This window comes from Acanthaster planci, linkage group LG07 (assembly GCF_054643075.1).
Source record: "Acanthaster planci isolate LZ-2023a linkage group LG07, COTS_SCS, whole genome shotgun sequence".
NCBI lineage: Eukaryota > Metazoa > Echinodermata > Asteroidea > Valvatida > Acanthasteridae > Acanthaster > Acanthaster planci.
This window is the reverse complement of record NC_141783.1, coordinates 6,014,701-6,029,642: the sequence shown is the minus strand read 5'-3', so window position 1 is coordinate 6,029,642 and position 14,942 is coordinate 6,014,701. Positions and strand designations below refer to the sequence as shown.

Below are 14,942 nucleotides of genomic sequence, written 5' to 3'. Positions count from 1 at the left end.
TGTACGCCGAATGTCAACAGTCATGTGAATGAAAATTCTCGGCATTGCTGATACATACATCATTTAAGCTAGCGGAAACGTGGCGGCCAATTTACCGTGCCGAAAGTTTGTGACCAAACCCATGCTAACCTGTGGAACTTAAGACTGCCACCATTTTTCAACGTTTTCAGAGCACAATTACTCAGTGACCACAGGTTACGGTGGTAATTAGTAGGAACATCTTGCAGAAGATGTTCATGTCCCAGGTACGAGGAAAGGGTAAATTATGGCCCAATGTTTTTCACATTTCTCTGCCGATCTGTAGTACATGCCAGACTCAGTGGCAATTTAGCACAAACCTGACGGCATTGTGTCATTAAAGAAAGGTTTCTATCCCAATGCCGAATTCATGCGTTGTAAACTGAATATAGGCCCACACTAAAAATATCATGTTCATGCAGGCCCCTGTCATTATTAATTTAGTACATGTATGGTAAAATAAAAAGGAATATTCTCTGTATCCCAGTCAACTTGATTTTTTGTTTGGGGGGCAGGAATGCCCCAAAGCACATTGTAATGTCTCTCTGGGCGGGGAAGGATCCAGGGGCGGGGGGCGCATCCCCCCGGAACCAAAATAAATAAAGAAGAAGAAGAAAAAGGGGCAGAAGAGGGAAAAAAGAGGGTCATACTGCAATCCAAAGTGGCTCCGGACCCCACATCGTGCGGCATGTAACCCAAACTGCTTTAGCTCAAGCTCTCCCCCGGAAAATTTCTGATCACGCGCCCCTCCCCCCTCTCCCTTGGGAAAATCTTGGATCAGCTCCTGTTAGGGTAAAAAAATGATTGAGAGTCATTGGATTGACATACACAAACAATACGCGCGATCCACAATAGTGCGCCTCCAAGAGTTGGCAACGTGTTGGCCAATCACGCCTGCACGAAATCTGTCGACCCCAATGCGCTTTTGGAAGGGGTGGACAGATTTTGCGCGTTGTGATTGGCCAATTTGCGCGTTGCAAACTCTTGGAGGCGCACTATTGTGAATCGCCCGTATTGTTTTTTTTTTAATAATCATTCACAGCGTCCAAATTTACTTTAATCAACTTCTGTAACTGGTAAGATTGGATATTACCGTAAGGGATTCATCGTGGAAACTATCACAGCACATAGATCTTCTATATCTGAGCAGTTCACTCGGGAATGACCGATGGAAAATTCATACCAGAGTTGGAACGTCAAGTGAATGACGTTCCAACACGACGTTCAAACTTTTTGACTCACCTACCTACGAACAAAAAAATCGCACACCACCACCTGTCCCGTCGTGCATAAATTCAACTAAATTGATTATTTGTTTGAAAAAAATCGAACTTATTCAAAAACATCGGATCTGCTAACTTTTTCTGCTGGAATCCGACATTTTTCAGAATCCTGCCAAAAATCTGTTAAAAATACTCATTCTGCTAAATTTTCTGTCACAAACTTTTTTTGAAAAAAATCTGTAAAATTTAGCCGAAAATCTGCTAAAATGGTCACCCTGTTGACTATGTTGTTGCGTTGTTTTTTTATATCGCTTTCAGCTACTCAGGCTATTTGCACCAATAACTATACGTTTATCATAACCTTTATTAATCAGCATCACATTACGGAGGCAGGAGGAAACTGAAGTACCCGGAGAGAACCTGCGAGAGGGAGTATGAACTGGAAACCAAATGCACTGGGATTTGAACCCAGGCCTCATTGGTCAAAGCAAGGAAAGAACCAATACGCTTACACGCTAACACTTTTCTTATTTTCGGCTTAAGAGTTCCTGATGACGATACGCCCTAGGCAGAGGCACACACATCCTCATCGGTTGAAAAGAGCGATGTTACTCAGGAGTGTTCATTTTGTTGGTAGCGATGCGACCGTGACACGTGCATTTCCTCGGCCTCGTCGTTTGTGAACCAGTTACTACAGTTCTCAGTGACCAAATATCTGATAGCGCTACGAAAGCACTAGAGAGTTCGGCGATCCTGCATGAATATCTATGAGTATAGTAATGTTGCATGTGATTGGGTTTTTATGTTTTGGGTTGCCCCATTTTATGTTTCGCCCGACACCAATGTTGTGAATTAAATGTGAAATATTTGAGGGAAAATGTTGCTCTCGTGCAGCACTAAAGGCTAAAATCATAGAGCGCCACATTAGATAAATAGGCCCTAATATAAAGATGAATCACAATGCGGAAAGGTATTGTCAAGTCCTTGGATCTTAGACTTGAGCCGCACCAGTGGATTTCAAAAGCTAGCATGTCACCAAGTGTAACATGACACCAGATAACGTTCCTACGTCATGCTGGGTGTCCAGCTTTTCGAGGTTCATCCCAAGGATCAGGGTTGAGGATCACACGAGGTACATGTACCGTACATGCATGTCGGAGATGATGATAGTGGCACGCAATATGTTGGGCCTGTGAAAGAGGTTGTGCCCCTTGTCAACAGCTAGCTACGCAGCTTTCATTGGCCCTATCCCCCTTGAGAGTTCAGACTTCATGTTGAGGGCAAGCATGAGCCAATTTCATAATGAAAATTTGAAATCTGAACATTTGCCCCAGCTCTCTCTCCCACCCAAACTGAAAAAGTAGATTTTGAAAATGTTTCCCTTTCACTCAGCCGAAAATAGGCGTAATACACTAAAACACGCAAAGACCAACCAACAAAAATAGCCCTTTCAACATAACACAACATATCCTGATGATTCGTCACTAATCTAAATTAAGTTCATTCTTCATATAGATTTTTTAAAATATGATTGACATTTGACAAAGTTCTAAAATAAACACTTGTCCCCAACCTGTTAAAAGATCATGAAGCCATAACATCCATAACATCAGGCTGGGTTGCTTGATATTCTATCGTCTATGTACTCCCCTGCCAAGATACATACAGCAGTATACAGCAAGCTAATATTCTGAGCACAATCTCTGGTCCCTTGTGTAATGGAGCCAGTGGGGACTCAAAGTACATTGAGCATCATTTATAAAACACACATAAATAAAGTGTGGCATCATCAATAATAAGGCTTATAGTATTACTACACACTAACTTACCATCAGTACACACAATAGCTGTATTGTACAAATTCATTAATTACAAAAGAGATAGATAAACAGGCAAGACTAAGGAGACACACTGTTTACTCATGGAAGAATAAAAAATGCAAGGGGCCAAAATGCTCTGGATCAATCATGGTTTTCATTTGAAATTTCTTCATGTTTTTTTATTTCATTTTTTCCCAGGGCTAAATTGTTATGTAAGAATACATTTTATATGCAAGGGCCTATACATGTATGTGACCTGATCGTCTGAAAGCGGAAACACAACAGAGTGAACCACCACTCTGCTACTGCACAGCCTTCTCGTCTACATGTGCATGTAAGTCACTCATATTTTACGTTCCATGCTAAGGGACAGGATAAAAAATACAGAGACCGTTCGCACACGTGCGAACGCCAGGAACGCATGATTCTTTTGTTCAAGCTACCTCCACTTTGCACGCGTGAGAACGGCCGTTCCGTTCCCTCGCGTTCCTCTAAAAAAAACCGACCAGTCACTGTCTGTGCACACAGCAAGATGTTGTGGCCTCCATGGTTGCACAAAACCTATGGGAAAGTGTGAAGTCCCCAAAACAAGAATGGTGTTCGAACAACCGTCCATGGATTCGCAAACAGCGAAGAACATTAAATGTTGGGCCACTCTTCTGCTTAAGACATTTCTTTTTAATTCTCTGAGGTAAAGCACTTCAGCACTGTATTCCACAAAGTAATACTTTGCTTCTTATCAACAAAAGATATACATTGTTTAAAGTTTTGAGAGGAGGTGTTTGTTATTGAGTGGAAACATCTTTCCAGCCTCTGAGGTTTGCCGATCGCGCCATCATTTTCTTTCGGTCTTGTGGAGCCTGCCAATACTGAACTTGAAGAAAAAAAATTAGTGCTTACGATGTCAGCACTCTTAGTACTAGAATTAGGGGAAGGATTTTGAGCCCTACCAATCATATTATTTTCATACAAGGTTGTATCCCTCTCTGTCACAGAGCATTATCGTCTTCATAAATCTATTCTACCATTTCAGCCCTCAACTGGCTGCTCTTTTTAAAGATTTTTAATCTTTAATTTTAAGCACCTCCAGCAAAAAGAATACTCCTACCTTTGCACATTTAAAAAAACAACCCAACCATATTTGTGCTTCACAGGTTTGAAAAATCGGAATTAATGTTTAATTTGATAAACATTTGGCAACTTTTCAATACGCCATTTAACCATTTGGCCAACACCAAATAAATAAATAAATAAAAGCCGCCGCATGTCAGCTCTGTTTCCGCCCAACAATTACGTTTTTAATGCATGTACAGTATGTAGCTCAACAACAATGCATTTGTGGTTGCCCGAGTGTATGCCGGTGTACTGTTATTAACGAAATACGATTTTCCAAGAAAACAAAGAGAGAACGGAGGGGAAGTTGTTGTAATTTATCACTGTGTAATTACAGTGATAAATAAAATAAGAAATATATTCATTTGGGCTGTTCAGCAGAATATTTTTCCTTCCAAAAAGGTGAATACGTTTTTGTGGAAGAAGTTGTTTATAAATTTTAAGGCCTGGAAAATGCTATTTTTCATAATTTAATGTCAAGAGAAGGAGGTGAAGGAATATTATTTCATTTATCTAAGGTTGTAATGCAAAGCCTGGCTAGCGGCCAGGCAGAGTCTGGGCAGTGGCTTGAAGAGGCCCAGGATGATTCTATGTCTTGGCGACAGTAGCATAACTCTGGGACTGCGCAAGTGTATCCTAAATAGGAAGTTATTAGCACAAGGACCAGCACATGAGCCAACACGTGAGCATATCCCATTCATTTTCACTACACTTCCTGGTTCAAAATGGCATCACACTTAAGTACTCTACATAAATTATTGCAAAGTATGTAATACATGTAAAAGAAGTAACAGTGAATGGTACAGTCATTTGTTTATTATTTGTTTTACCTGGGTAAAGCCCTATCAGTTATAAACTGTTGTCCTCATAAAAGGCCTAGAGGCCTTAGAGAATAAAACAATGAAAAATGCTCCATTTCTTGAAACGGAAAGAAAACACAAGATAACTTTCTCTGGGAAAACTAACAAGATCAGTCGGGGACAGAGAACCAAATCAACAAATTGCTCTGGCTGGAATTGCAACCAGGGCTGAAGAGGTGGAAGGTGAGGACAGAACACCTGCATCAACCTGACTCCCCTTGAATTAAAAAATATCAAGTAAAAAATTTTGAAATTATTATTTTATTAAAAGGAACTGTTGTGCGTTAGCAATATTTCCAACAATGCACCAAAAACAACACATCTGCTGCTTTGCAACTTTCACTCTGAATAAAACATTTTACACAACCTGTTCACATCCAAAACTCAACTTTCTAACATGGGGCTTGTTTCAAAGCTAACACATTCCAATGAAATTAATGAGATATTACAAAGTGTACTAAAATGGATTTTTAAAAATTCATTTTAGCCATCAGAACGCCAGTTCTAGAAAAACAAATACAAGGTAAATGCATATAGTGTTTTAAGGAAGTGATAAAAAGCCAGAAAATCAATAATTTTTTCAAACGCGTTTATGTATCTTGGAATGTCCATTCGGCAAGATTTTGAGGTTTTTGTCACTTCATGGAAACACCGACAATATACATCATTTAGTTCACATAAATATCCCAGTACTGGGTATCGGTAAATATGAAGCAATAAATATGATAAATAATTTAGAAGTACACAGTAAGTTAACATTCTGCCAAAATATTGAGGTAGTTCACAGTTGGCAAAGCAAGAAAAATTTTGCAATGTAATGCAATTAAAGAAGCATTGCCATCCATCGTTTGAATGCTTCCACCAAACCTGCTCAACATTTGGCAGTACATGTACTGCATAAAAAGTACTCAGCAACACTTTGATATCGCAAGTGTTTCTTGATTAAAAATTTTTTCATATTTATTATCTACACTACTCAGTATATGGTTAAGTATACATATATTATATGCACCATGAAGTATGATGAAGTATACCAGCATGATCATGAATTTGCATGGAATCTTCATCACCACAAGCAAGGGGGGATTAGGTGAGTCAGTGAATGGATTTTAAGTATCAAAACATTCAGTTCACCGAGAACACACTTCTAAGAAGAAATTAGCTACATGAACAATGTATAGAGTGGACGAATTCCTTGGCTTCAAAAAATAAACCACTGCTAAGACAGTCTCCCTTTCACATGCCAATTGCAAAGGAGACTCTAATTGCACTTTTAACAGGTGGGTATTGAAAAACAATACTTGCACCTCATATCCTCAGAGCACACCTGACTTGAGTGTGAGAGATGCACTACCTCGATAATGGCTCTTACTAGTGATTGCTGGACTTAGTCTGCAGGGACTGATCCAGGAAACATCATCTCAAGGTTTCCCGTTTGCCCGACTCCATAGAGTAACAATCTATCTGAAAACACCTGAACAGTTCCAAAGCCATTGCTGCCTGGAGGGACCTCAACAATGCCAGGCAAGTTCACAAAATGGATCCCTGATGTCTTGTCCACACAATGCGAGAAGTGATGGGTGTGGCCCGCAAATGCAGCAACTACACATCTGTAGGAACACAAGATCTTTAGAGCCTCTTGGTAGTCCCACAACAGATCTGCATGGTCACCATTAATTGGATAAATTGGAACGTGTCCTGAAAACAAAAAAGCGCAACAAAGTAAGTAACATTAGTGCATAGAGCAAATTTTGCCCACTTCAAGGAAGTTGTTTATTATAATTCAAATAGCTGTAACAATGGTCTTTGTACAATCCACACGTCCAGTCCAGAAGGATTGGTGCACAAGGTACAACGTCATTATTATCCCTGTTCACTGGATCAACAACCTTTCCTAAAACCCATCTCAGGTTCCTGAGGAGTAAACCGCTAAATTCTGGCATCACAGATTCAGGAACAAAGGCAGTAGACATATTGATAAGGTCTGATCTATGCTACTGGGTGGAGAGCGGCAAGCAGGGGTAAAGTGCATTGGCCTACATGTAGGTTACAACGTACACGTATCATTGGATTTGATCCCTTGACCTGTGATTAGGAGTCACAAACCCTAACCACTGGCCTACACGTCTTATTAAACACTTCTGCACTACATGTACGTTTAGCTGCACCATCTTAGCTACACCATCTTAGTCTTACCAAATAAAACAATCTTTTCCTTGGCAAAGCATGCTTCCTGCAGTACACCTTCCAACCACTCCAGCTGCTTCTCCCCAAGGGCACCATTGAAAGACAGATATCGCTTCTCTGAGATCTTCAGCCCAGCAGAGGAATCAAGATCCTCATTTTTGTTGATAGAACACACAAGGCGCAGTGACTCTTGGCTGATGGGACACATGTCATCATGCCCAATGATGCTTTCACTGAATGTGTCCAGGACGACAAATCGAAATCCAGGAGCCGGGCTGAAGTGGTAATATGCAGACGTCCCTTCCACATTGCAGATGATGTCAAAACAATGGCATTTGGGATCCCTTGGAGCCATTTCAAAATCAGCCCCTGAGAACAGCCTACTGTTCATGAGCTCAGCCCGTGTGAAATTGTAGAACTCATGGTTGCCAAGTACATGGTGGACGAAGCAAGGCAGCCTGTTGAACTGGCCCAAAACCGCTGCCAGGCTGAGCAGTGATTGTGCCTTGCCTCCCTTGTTGTTGAAGCCATCAATGATGTCCCCCAACTGCATGACAAAATCTGGTCGCAGGACAAAGATGTCACCTGTCCAGCAGTCCACAGCTTCCTTCAGTAGAGCTAAAGCATTGCGGTAGTATCGGGTGTGTGTCCCAACGCTGTTGAGTCGGTTATCTAAATCAGCATACTGGATGTCTGAAATCACGCCAAATGAGAACAGGCAAGAACATGCCTCATCCATGTCATCTTCCATTTTTTTTTCTGAAGAAAGACACAAATATACGAATATGCAACAACTTTATGTAGCAAATTTACAATGTACCAAACAACCAGTAAAGGAGCACTTTATAGCAATACTGTAAGTCATGGTAGCGTTGGGCACAATAAGGCATGAGAGAAATCACGGTAGTTTGTTATACCATGAACATACATGTAGACAGTGAATTTTTATTGGTCACGAATTGATCATGGGATATGCTACAAGCGTGCATATATCATTCATGCATCATGCGTATTGGTGATGTTGCAGGGCCACAAAAAAATGATGGATAACATTTGTCTTTCCCACAATTGATGTGTCATATCTACTGCGTTCAGGGCTTCATTTTAATAAATACCACGAGAGCTAAAAATCGCTCTCCTTAAATCACTTTGTTGATTTAAGGAGAGCGATTAAAAATTGTTCTCCTTAAATCAACAAAGTAAATTAAGGGGAGCGATTTGCTCTCGCTAACAAAAACCAAGTTAATGTAAACATACTCAATAAAATTAACACAATTGAACTTCTTTTACTGAGTTCAATGAGTTAACTTTAATCAGTAATGGGTCAAGTAGCAGGGGCTCTAGCTTTTGATCAAGGCGCACGCATCGAAATGGATTGTAGACATGGACTTACATAATATACAAGCCCGACTAGTATATTAATATACTATGATAATATATCACTAATATTTTATAATCTCCTAGGACGACTTCTTCATTACATTGCGACAAACGTCCAGGTTATAAAATTTTGTCCCGGTCATAGCGAAAATTCGCAGATCGCATTTTTCCCACTTTTTTTTTTACCGTGGCGGAGCTTGCTGAAATTTCGTCCAAATGTTCCTTATGCCAAAAATCAGTCAACGCAGTGGTTATGAATCGGTAAACGTGTCCATAGTTAACGTATTTGCAAAACAATTTTATCGAAAATCCGCCTCCGATGTCGCTGCCGTTCGAACTCGCTCTGTGCGCGAACTCGCTCGATCCACTGCATCTACTTAATGTTCGTGGGCGTGCATGTCAGCGTGGGTGCGTCACGAAGTCTTTCATCGTACATTGGTTTGGTGGGCGTGGGTGCATATATGCACGATATCAGGGACTTGGCGGGGGTTGTACAATTTGTTAAACCGTCCATCGGTAAAATTTTATAGCACTGAGCTTCGATATGAAATAAAAAGTGTTTCCGCTACCCTGACAGATGAAACCAGACAAAGCGGATGACACTTTCTGTGGACTGCTAAATGATTAAAACAAATGTAATTTAATCTTTCAACCAAGTAGCACTGGTCACGTGTCTTTTAGCAATACATTTCAAATCATTGGTTTTCTAGATCAATCTTCAATAAACGAATGAATTGTTGTGATAATTGATAATTGTATCTCGGGCTGTCACTGGCCATGGCCACATGTACATAACGAGCGTTTCAATTGGTCAATTGATCTCCACACAGCGCGTAACAAATTATGCTATTGGATGAATTTCCATAATTATTCTGAGACGTCCGCGGCCGCAAAGAAAGAGTGTAGCGATTTGGGTAGTCGGCCCCTGATTCCGGTGCTTCAGATATATTCAGACGAATGTTTCACCAAAGTTTGGGATAATTATAGCAGCTGCCCCTTGCTTTGCTTTATTTCGGTGGCATTTTACCTGCACTTACGGCGACCGACTCGATGTCATCTTAGCAATGACCCAGAAGAATAGGGGACTTTTAGAAATTATTGAAAGTTATTAGTTATTTATTTTTAGTAGTACGGTTGTTGCGACACAACCCCGCATGCTGGGGCAGGGATGGTGCGGGAATTGGTCACAACTTGAACGCCCAGCCGGGGAATACAAAGAAGGGTGCCCCGCCCTGGCCGGGCAAATTACGGGGACTTGGCCTCGTTTGTTACTGTCGACCCAACGAGATTCAAGGGACTTGTCATAAATCAACATTTGCTGGTTTGAAAAAACCATGCACTTCTTAAATTTTTAAGGAGCGCTTTTTTTGCTCTCTTTGGAAAACATTAAGGAGCGCGAGCGCCATCACGCTCCTTCAAAATGAAGCCCTGGCGTTGTAATTGTGTAATCTTGGGTACAAGGGTGGATAGCTGTGGTACGACACGTCAATTATTGCAGATGTGCTCTGTGTGGGGGGCACTGAAACACTGTGTCTGTTCGCATGTGCTATTCTCTTCACTTTGACCACGACAGAGACCTGCAAGTTATTAAACTTCTGTTTGTGCACCCAGCTATGCTCATGGAACATGAGTATGATCTGATCACTGTTTCTGCTGCGATCGCCATTGTCGTTTACATAATACACTCATGCCATTGTCTCTTTTTGTCTGCTCTTCAGTCTTGTCAATACTTTCTAATGGAATTGGTATAAATAATGTCTTTAAATTCAACTAGTCAACAACCCCAAGTGCTTTATGAATCCCAGGATTCTAGGTTAAACAAGTTTGTTATAAATCCTAGATTTCTCCCCCCCCCAAAAAAAACACATCACAATCAATCATTTTCTTTGAAAAGTCTGATTATTGTTCACATGTTTCATTTTGTCAAGGTTTTTTAATTAATTGTGCAATAAATGTGCATATACATGTATTACACATATAAAACCGCTCCAGTGAAATCAGTGACCACGGTAAAACAAACAATTGGTGCCTGCAGTGGGGTGTACAAAACCCATGGGTCCATGGGTTTTGTACACCCTTAGGGGTATCCCCCAGAACTGTGGGGGTCCGACGTCCATTCTGTCGGGGTAGACCCCACAGTTCTAGGGGTACTTCGGGGCAGCCACCCTTGGCTTCGCCTCAAGTGCCATTTGCCCCCTCAGTTATACAAAACACCATAGACCCCTACACTGCAGGCAATAATTGTTAATGCACCATCTTCACCAAGGAACCAAAATAACACGCGTTGCTACTGTACATAATAATAGTAGAGTCCCCAATTCACTTCGACGTTCACTTGACTTGACCTTCCTCACACAGCTTTCTTGAAAAACATAATACTCATTTTGGTTAAATTCGTTTGGTTATAGTAGGCCTACTACTAGGGCCTAACTTAACTATTACATGTAGTATTACGTTTTCAAATGTAGTACAATTTTCAAAAATTAATTAGGAAGTACATGTAGCCTAGGCTAGAATCGGAGATTTCACACGGAATGAACTGCAGTAGGCATCGGGCCACGTACCGCTACCCACAGACTTTTCTACAACTTCACAAACATGGCCCTAAAACCCGTTGCGTTAGACAACAGCAGGCCCAAGAATGTTATTAATAATTAAAATAATTATAAAGGCAATTGAAACTCACAGTGTTGTGTGGATGCAGGCATGTGTGGCCGATGCTAGGCTACCCAGACAATTTGGACAGTTTGCCGGCTCGCTCACTGAGCGGGCATGGCCGGCAAAATCGCCGGGCACGACACCTAGTACCTGGATATGAGTATGGACAGCCATTGTCAAAAAATAAATCCTCTCTGAGAAAATTATACCACTGAACCATTAAAACTCTTGAAAGCACTGACAAATTAGCTCCTTTAATTTTTTTCATTTACCTGCTTTCTTTTAAGGGTTTTGCTATATGACTAGCCCTGCAGAATGCTAAAAAGCCCTACTTTATCTGGTTAGAAATGCGGCGATAGAAGAGCCGTTTTAATCGTGCATGGCGTTCCATACTTTTTATTAGCTAACACTGTCAACATTAATATTTATAGATGCGTTGCATCGTGCATGAACGGCGTGCAATTCACATGTTGATCACATGCAGCTAGCTGCAGCATACTAGCAGCTAGGTACGCATCACGCTGGCATGTGATGGAGATAGGTCAATGAAGGCCTTCAGTATATCCGAATCGTTGTTTTGAATAATAGCTACGTGCATAGCTCCATGGTAGATGTATAGGGCCCTAGGGTGCACAAGGCCCCCTCCCTCTTGTAGTCTTTGTTCCTGGCTCTATGCTTTAATTGGTGGTCATTATGGTGAGAAGCTTTCAGCGGAGGTTTCCATATACATGTATACGTATATCCCAGCTTCGTTCCATCCCAGCTTTGCCTGATTCCACTCCATTGACTTTGGATGTGCAATAAATTATATTTTGCTAGAGAAACATATCAAAAGGTATGCCATCAACTATAAACGGGAAACATTCTCATTTAGTTCAATCGTTTTATGCCCGAGTGGTCGGCTTCCAAATTTCATAGATGACAAATCCCACCAAGATTTGGGTAACCCTCTCAACATTCCACAAGAAGGTATACGACCTAGTACATACACCAAAGTGCGCAAAACTAAGCATGTTGTTTTCAATAGCAGTTGCACTTGCTTTTTATCATATTGTTTGGCTTCGTGTTCTGCGACTCATTACTTCTTGCCAGTAGATTACTATTTTGCCTTGTTTCAAATGGCATACACTTATTGTAGTCATGCTACCCAATTTATGGGTACGTCTTATGGTGTGTCTGACCAGAAAATGTCAGTTTTTAGTCCCACAAAACTGCAGTGATTTCTGTCTTCTCTAAACTTTGTGTGGGCTATAAAGTGTCCCCCCCCAAAAAAAAAAAAATTTGTCGCGGGTTCGCCGTCGAAACGGGCAAATAAAAGGGCAGTCACACTGATCCCTACTTCACAGCTGGTTTAATTCCGGGCACAGATCCGAATGGTCCAAGGTCAGAACACGAACTTCCTATCTACAATCTAGCGTGGCTATCTATACAGGTTGGCTTGTTTGTACTGCGAATTAAGAACAAAACATTCCACATAACATTGACTAATAAGTCACATAAGGTAGAACAAAACAGCGTGCAGCGTCGCGAACATTAGTGTCTCACGCTCACCGCAAGAGGGCGCTAGCGCGACCAAGCAAGCAAGAGCGCACTGTTTACACGCAGTTCTGATAGCGCGCACGCGCCGCAGCGATAAATCAGCTGTGCACTGTCAATGCACTCTGAAGTGGCGAAGACGCGAGCAAACTAATAATCGCAGAGCGCGCCGTCAGGTATTAATACCAGAAATAACCAATAATTATTAACTAATAATCAATGAATAGTTCATGTTGAGTAATTTCACAACAGTATCATTTATATTACTTTTATCGCAGTAATGTCAGAAATTAATCTCTTTAGTATAGAACTGAAGCTTTAAATGTTATCTTTCCAGAACTGAAGACTTCGTTTGAGTCCAATGATGATGGAGATTATCTTGATTGACACTGCCTGTTTGGTCTGTCCAAAGGGATTTACCAGGGGCAATCTAAATGCAATATTTACACCATTAAAGACTCATAAATACGGGAATTCATTGCAAAGACCTACAGAATGAGGATACTGAACTGAAAAATATTCTGTTGTGTTACATGCTAAAACATCTTTTATTTTCCACCGGTAAATACACAGCATCCTGACATGGATCAAAGTGGTTTAATGTTTTAGAATAAGATTAGCTCCTTGTCACAAACTAACTGTAAATTGTGCAAGTTCAATCAAAGCTTGTTCCTCTGAAACAAACTTCTTGCACAATTAGTTGAGTAATTCTGAATTAAGCATCAGCTTCATCAGGTTTACACCTACAAAGAAATTTCAAAGAAGTCAAGAACCCAAACAGCTCTATGATAGTATAGGACTTGAATCAAGCAATTACATGTTTGCAAGAGAAACTGTTTAATGTTCAATTGGACATAACAAAAATGTGTTGTGGAAATACATGTATCTCTACGACACAACGTGAGCTTCTAATGAAATTTTGATTATCAATAGTAAAAACTACAAGCTTTAATTTAGTATCAAATCAATGGTTTCTGAGTATTACTTGGAAAGAAACTGTTGCGTTTCAGTTTTTACGTACATTTTTAGGGGGAGGCATAACAAACACATGTAGTGGGACTTTTGTGTCTTACAATTTTAAAGAAAGATGATTTCAGATGCACATAGAATTGGATGTTCTGAAACTGATCTTTGCAGTCTGTGAAATTTGTGACGGTTGCTGCAGACTGAGCAAATATTCCGGAGTTGCAGAGCATCAGTCGAGGTCAAGATACATGTAAACGTTCCAGTGCAAGTAATGCTCTGACAAAGCATGCCAGAGGCCAGACCACCAGTTCCTTTTCCACTACAACCAGTGGAAGTGACAAGACTAGAGCGTCCAGCAAGAGCGAGGGAACAACTAATGGAGTGTAGTTCTCAGGTGATGGAAGTTCATGCTTGTACTGCAAGAAACACCATCTACTGGACGAATGTGAGCACTTTCTGCGTAAGCCTTTCCAGGAGCGAAATTTTTTCTTCTTCAAGAGGCGACTGTGCATGGGCTGTGCACGCACTTGTAATCATCAAGTGCGAGAATGTAATGACAAAAAGGTTTGTCAAATCTGCAGTGGTGCCCATCTAACCTGTCTCCATCACAACTCTCTAAAGAGATAGCCAGAGGAGACTACTTCTAGTCAGCTGACAAAGTCACAACTGCAACTCCACCCAAGAAAATTGCCACCGTGCATGGATTTCATACAGGTGTGTTCACAGCCTGACCAAGAAGGAGAGGTGGCATGATCAGTCAATGATCATCCCAGTGCTGGTTCACAGCCAGAAAGACCCATCAAAGGAGTTCCTTGAATATGCAATCTTGGATGAACAATCCAACAGTTGCCTTGTCTCCAAAGCACTGTGCTAGAAAATGAACCTGCAAGGCCCACAGACAGAGTTGTTGCTAAGTACAATGCAAGAACAAAACGTCCGTATCAGTAGCAGTAGAATAGCCGGGCTTGAGGTACTTGATGTCAGTAGAGAGCACACTGTTCAACTTCAAGTATGCTTCGAGAGAGACAGCATTCCTGCCAAGAAGTCGCAGATACCGAAGCCTGCAGTTGTGCATCAGTGGCCCCATCTGCAGTGTCTAGCTGACAAACTCATGCCCTATGACACAACCCTACAGATCTCTCTTCTCATCGGAAGCAATTGCCCAAGAGTGTACAGACCCA

The 14,942-nt window shown here is 41.1% G+C and overlaps 1 protein-coding gene and 1 long non-coding RNA gene across 3 annotated transcripts in view; one reads left to right on the top strand and one right to left on the bottom strand.

Annotated features, from left to right (window-relative positions):
* Positions 1-2,709: 2,709 nt before the first annotated feature.
* The window catches only part of LOC110978621 (manganese-dependent ADP-ribose/CDP-alcohol diphosphatase-like), a 24,151-nt gene continuing 11,918 nt past the window's right edge, over positions 2,710-14,942 (bottom strand). Inside the window, exons 1-4 of one of the 2 annotated variants that reach the window (XM_022233746.2) lie at positions 12,599-12,715; positions 11,288-11,409; positions 7,231-7,914; positions 2,710-6,732 (exon numbers count right to left, since the gene is read on the bottom strand). In XM_022233746.2, the coding sequence (XP_022089438.1) occupies positions 6,422-6,732; positions 7,231-7,914; positions 11,288-11,309 (1,017 nt within the window). In that variant the 5' untranslated portion in view covers positions 11,310-11,409; positions 12,599-12,715 and the 3' untranslated portion in view covers positions 2,710-6,421. Of the gene's footprint in view, positions 6,733-7,230; positions 7,981-11,287; positions 11,410-12,598; positions 12,716-14,942 lie in introns of those variants that run through there. The other variant, XM_087138728.1, reaches the window with a different exon arrangement.
* On the top strand, positions 12,742-14,037 carry LOC147798592 (uncharacterized). The gene is made up of 2 exons (XR_015425812.1): positions 12,742-12,971; positions 13,933-14,037. It is a non-coding gene; the product is annotated as an uncharacterized LOC147798592 (long non-coding RNA).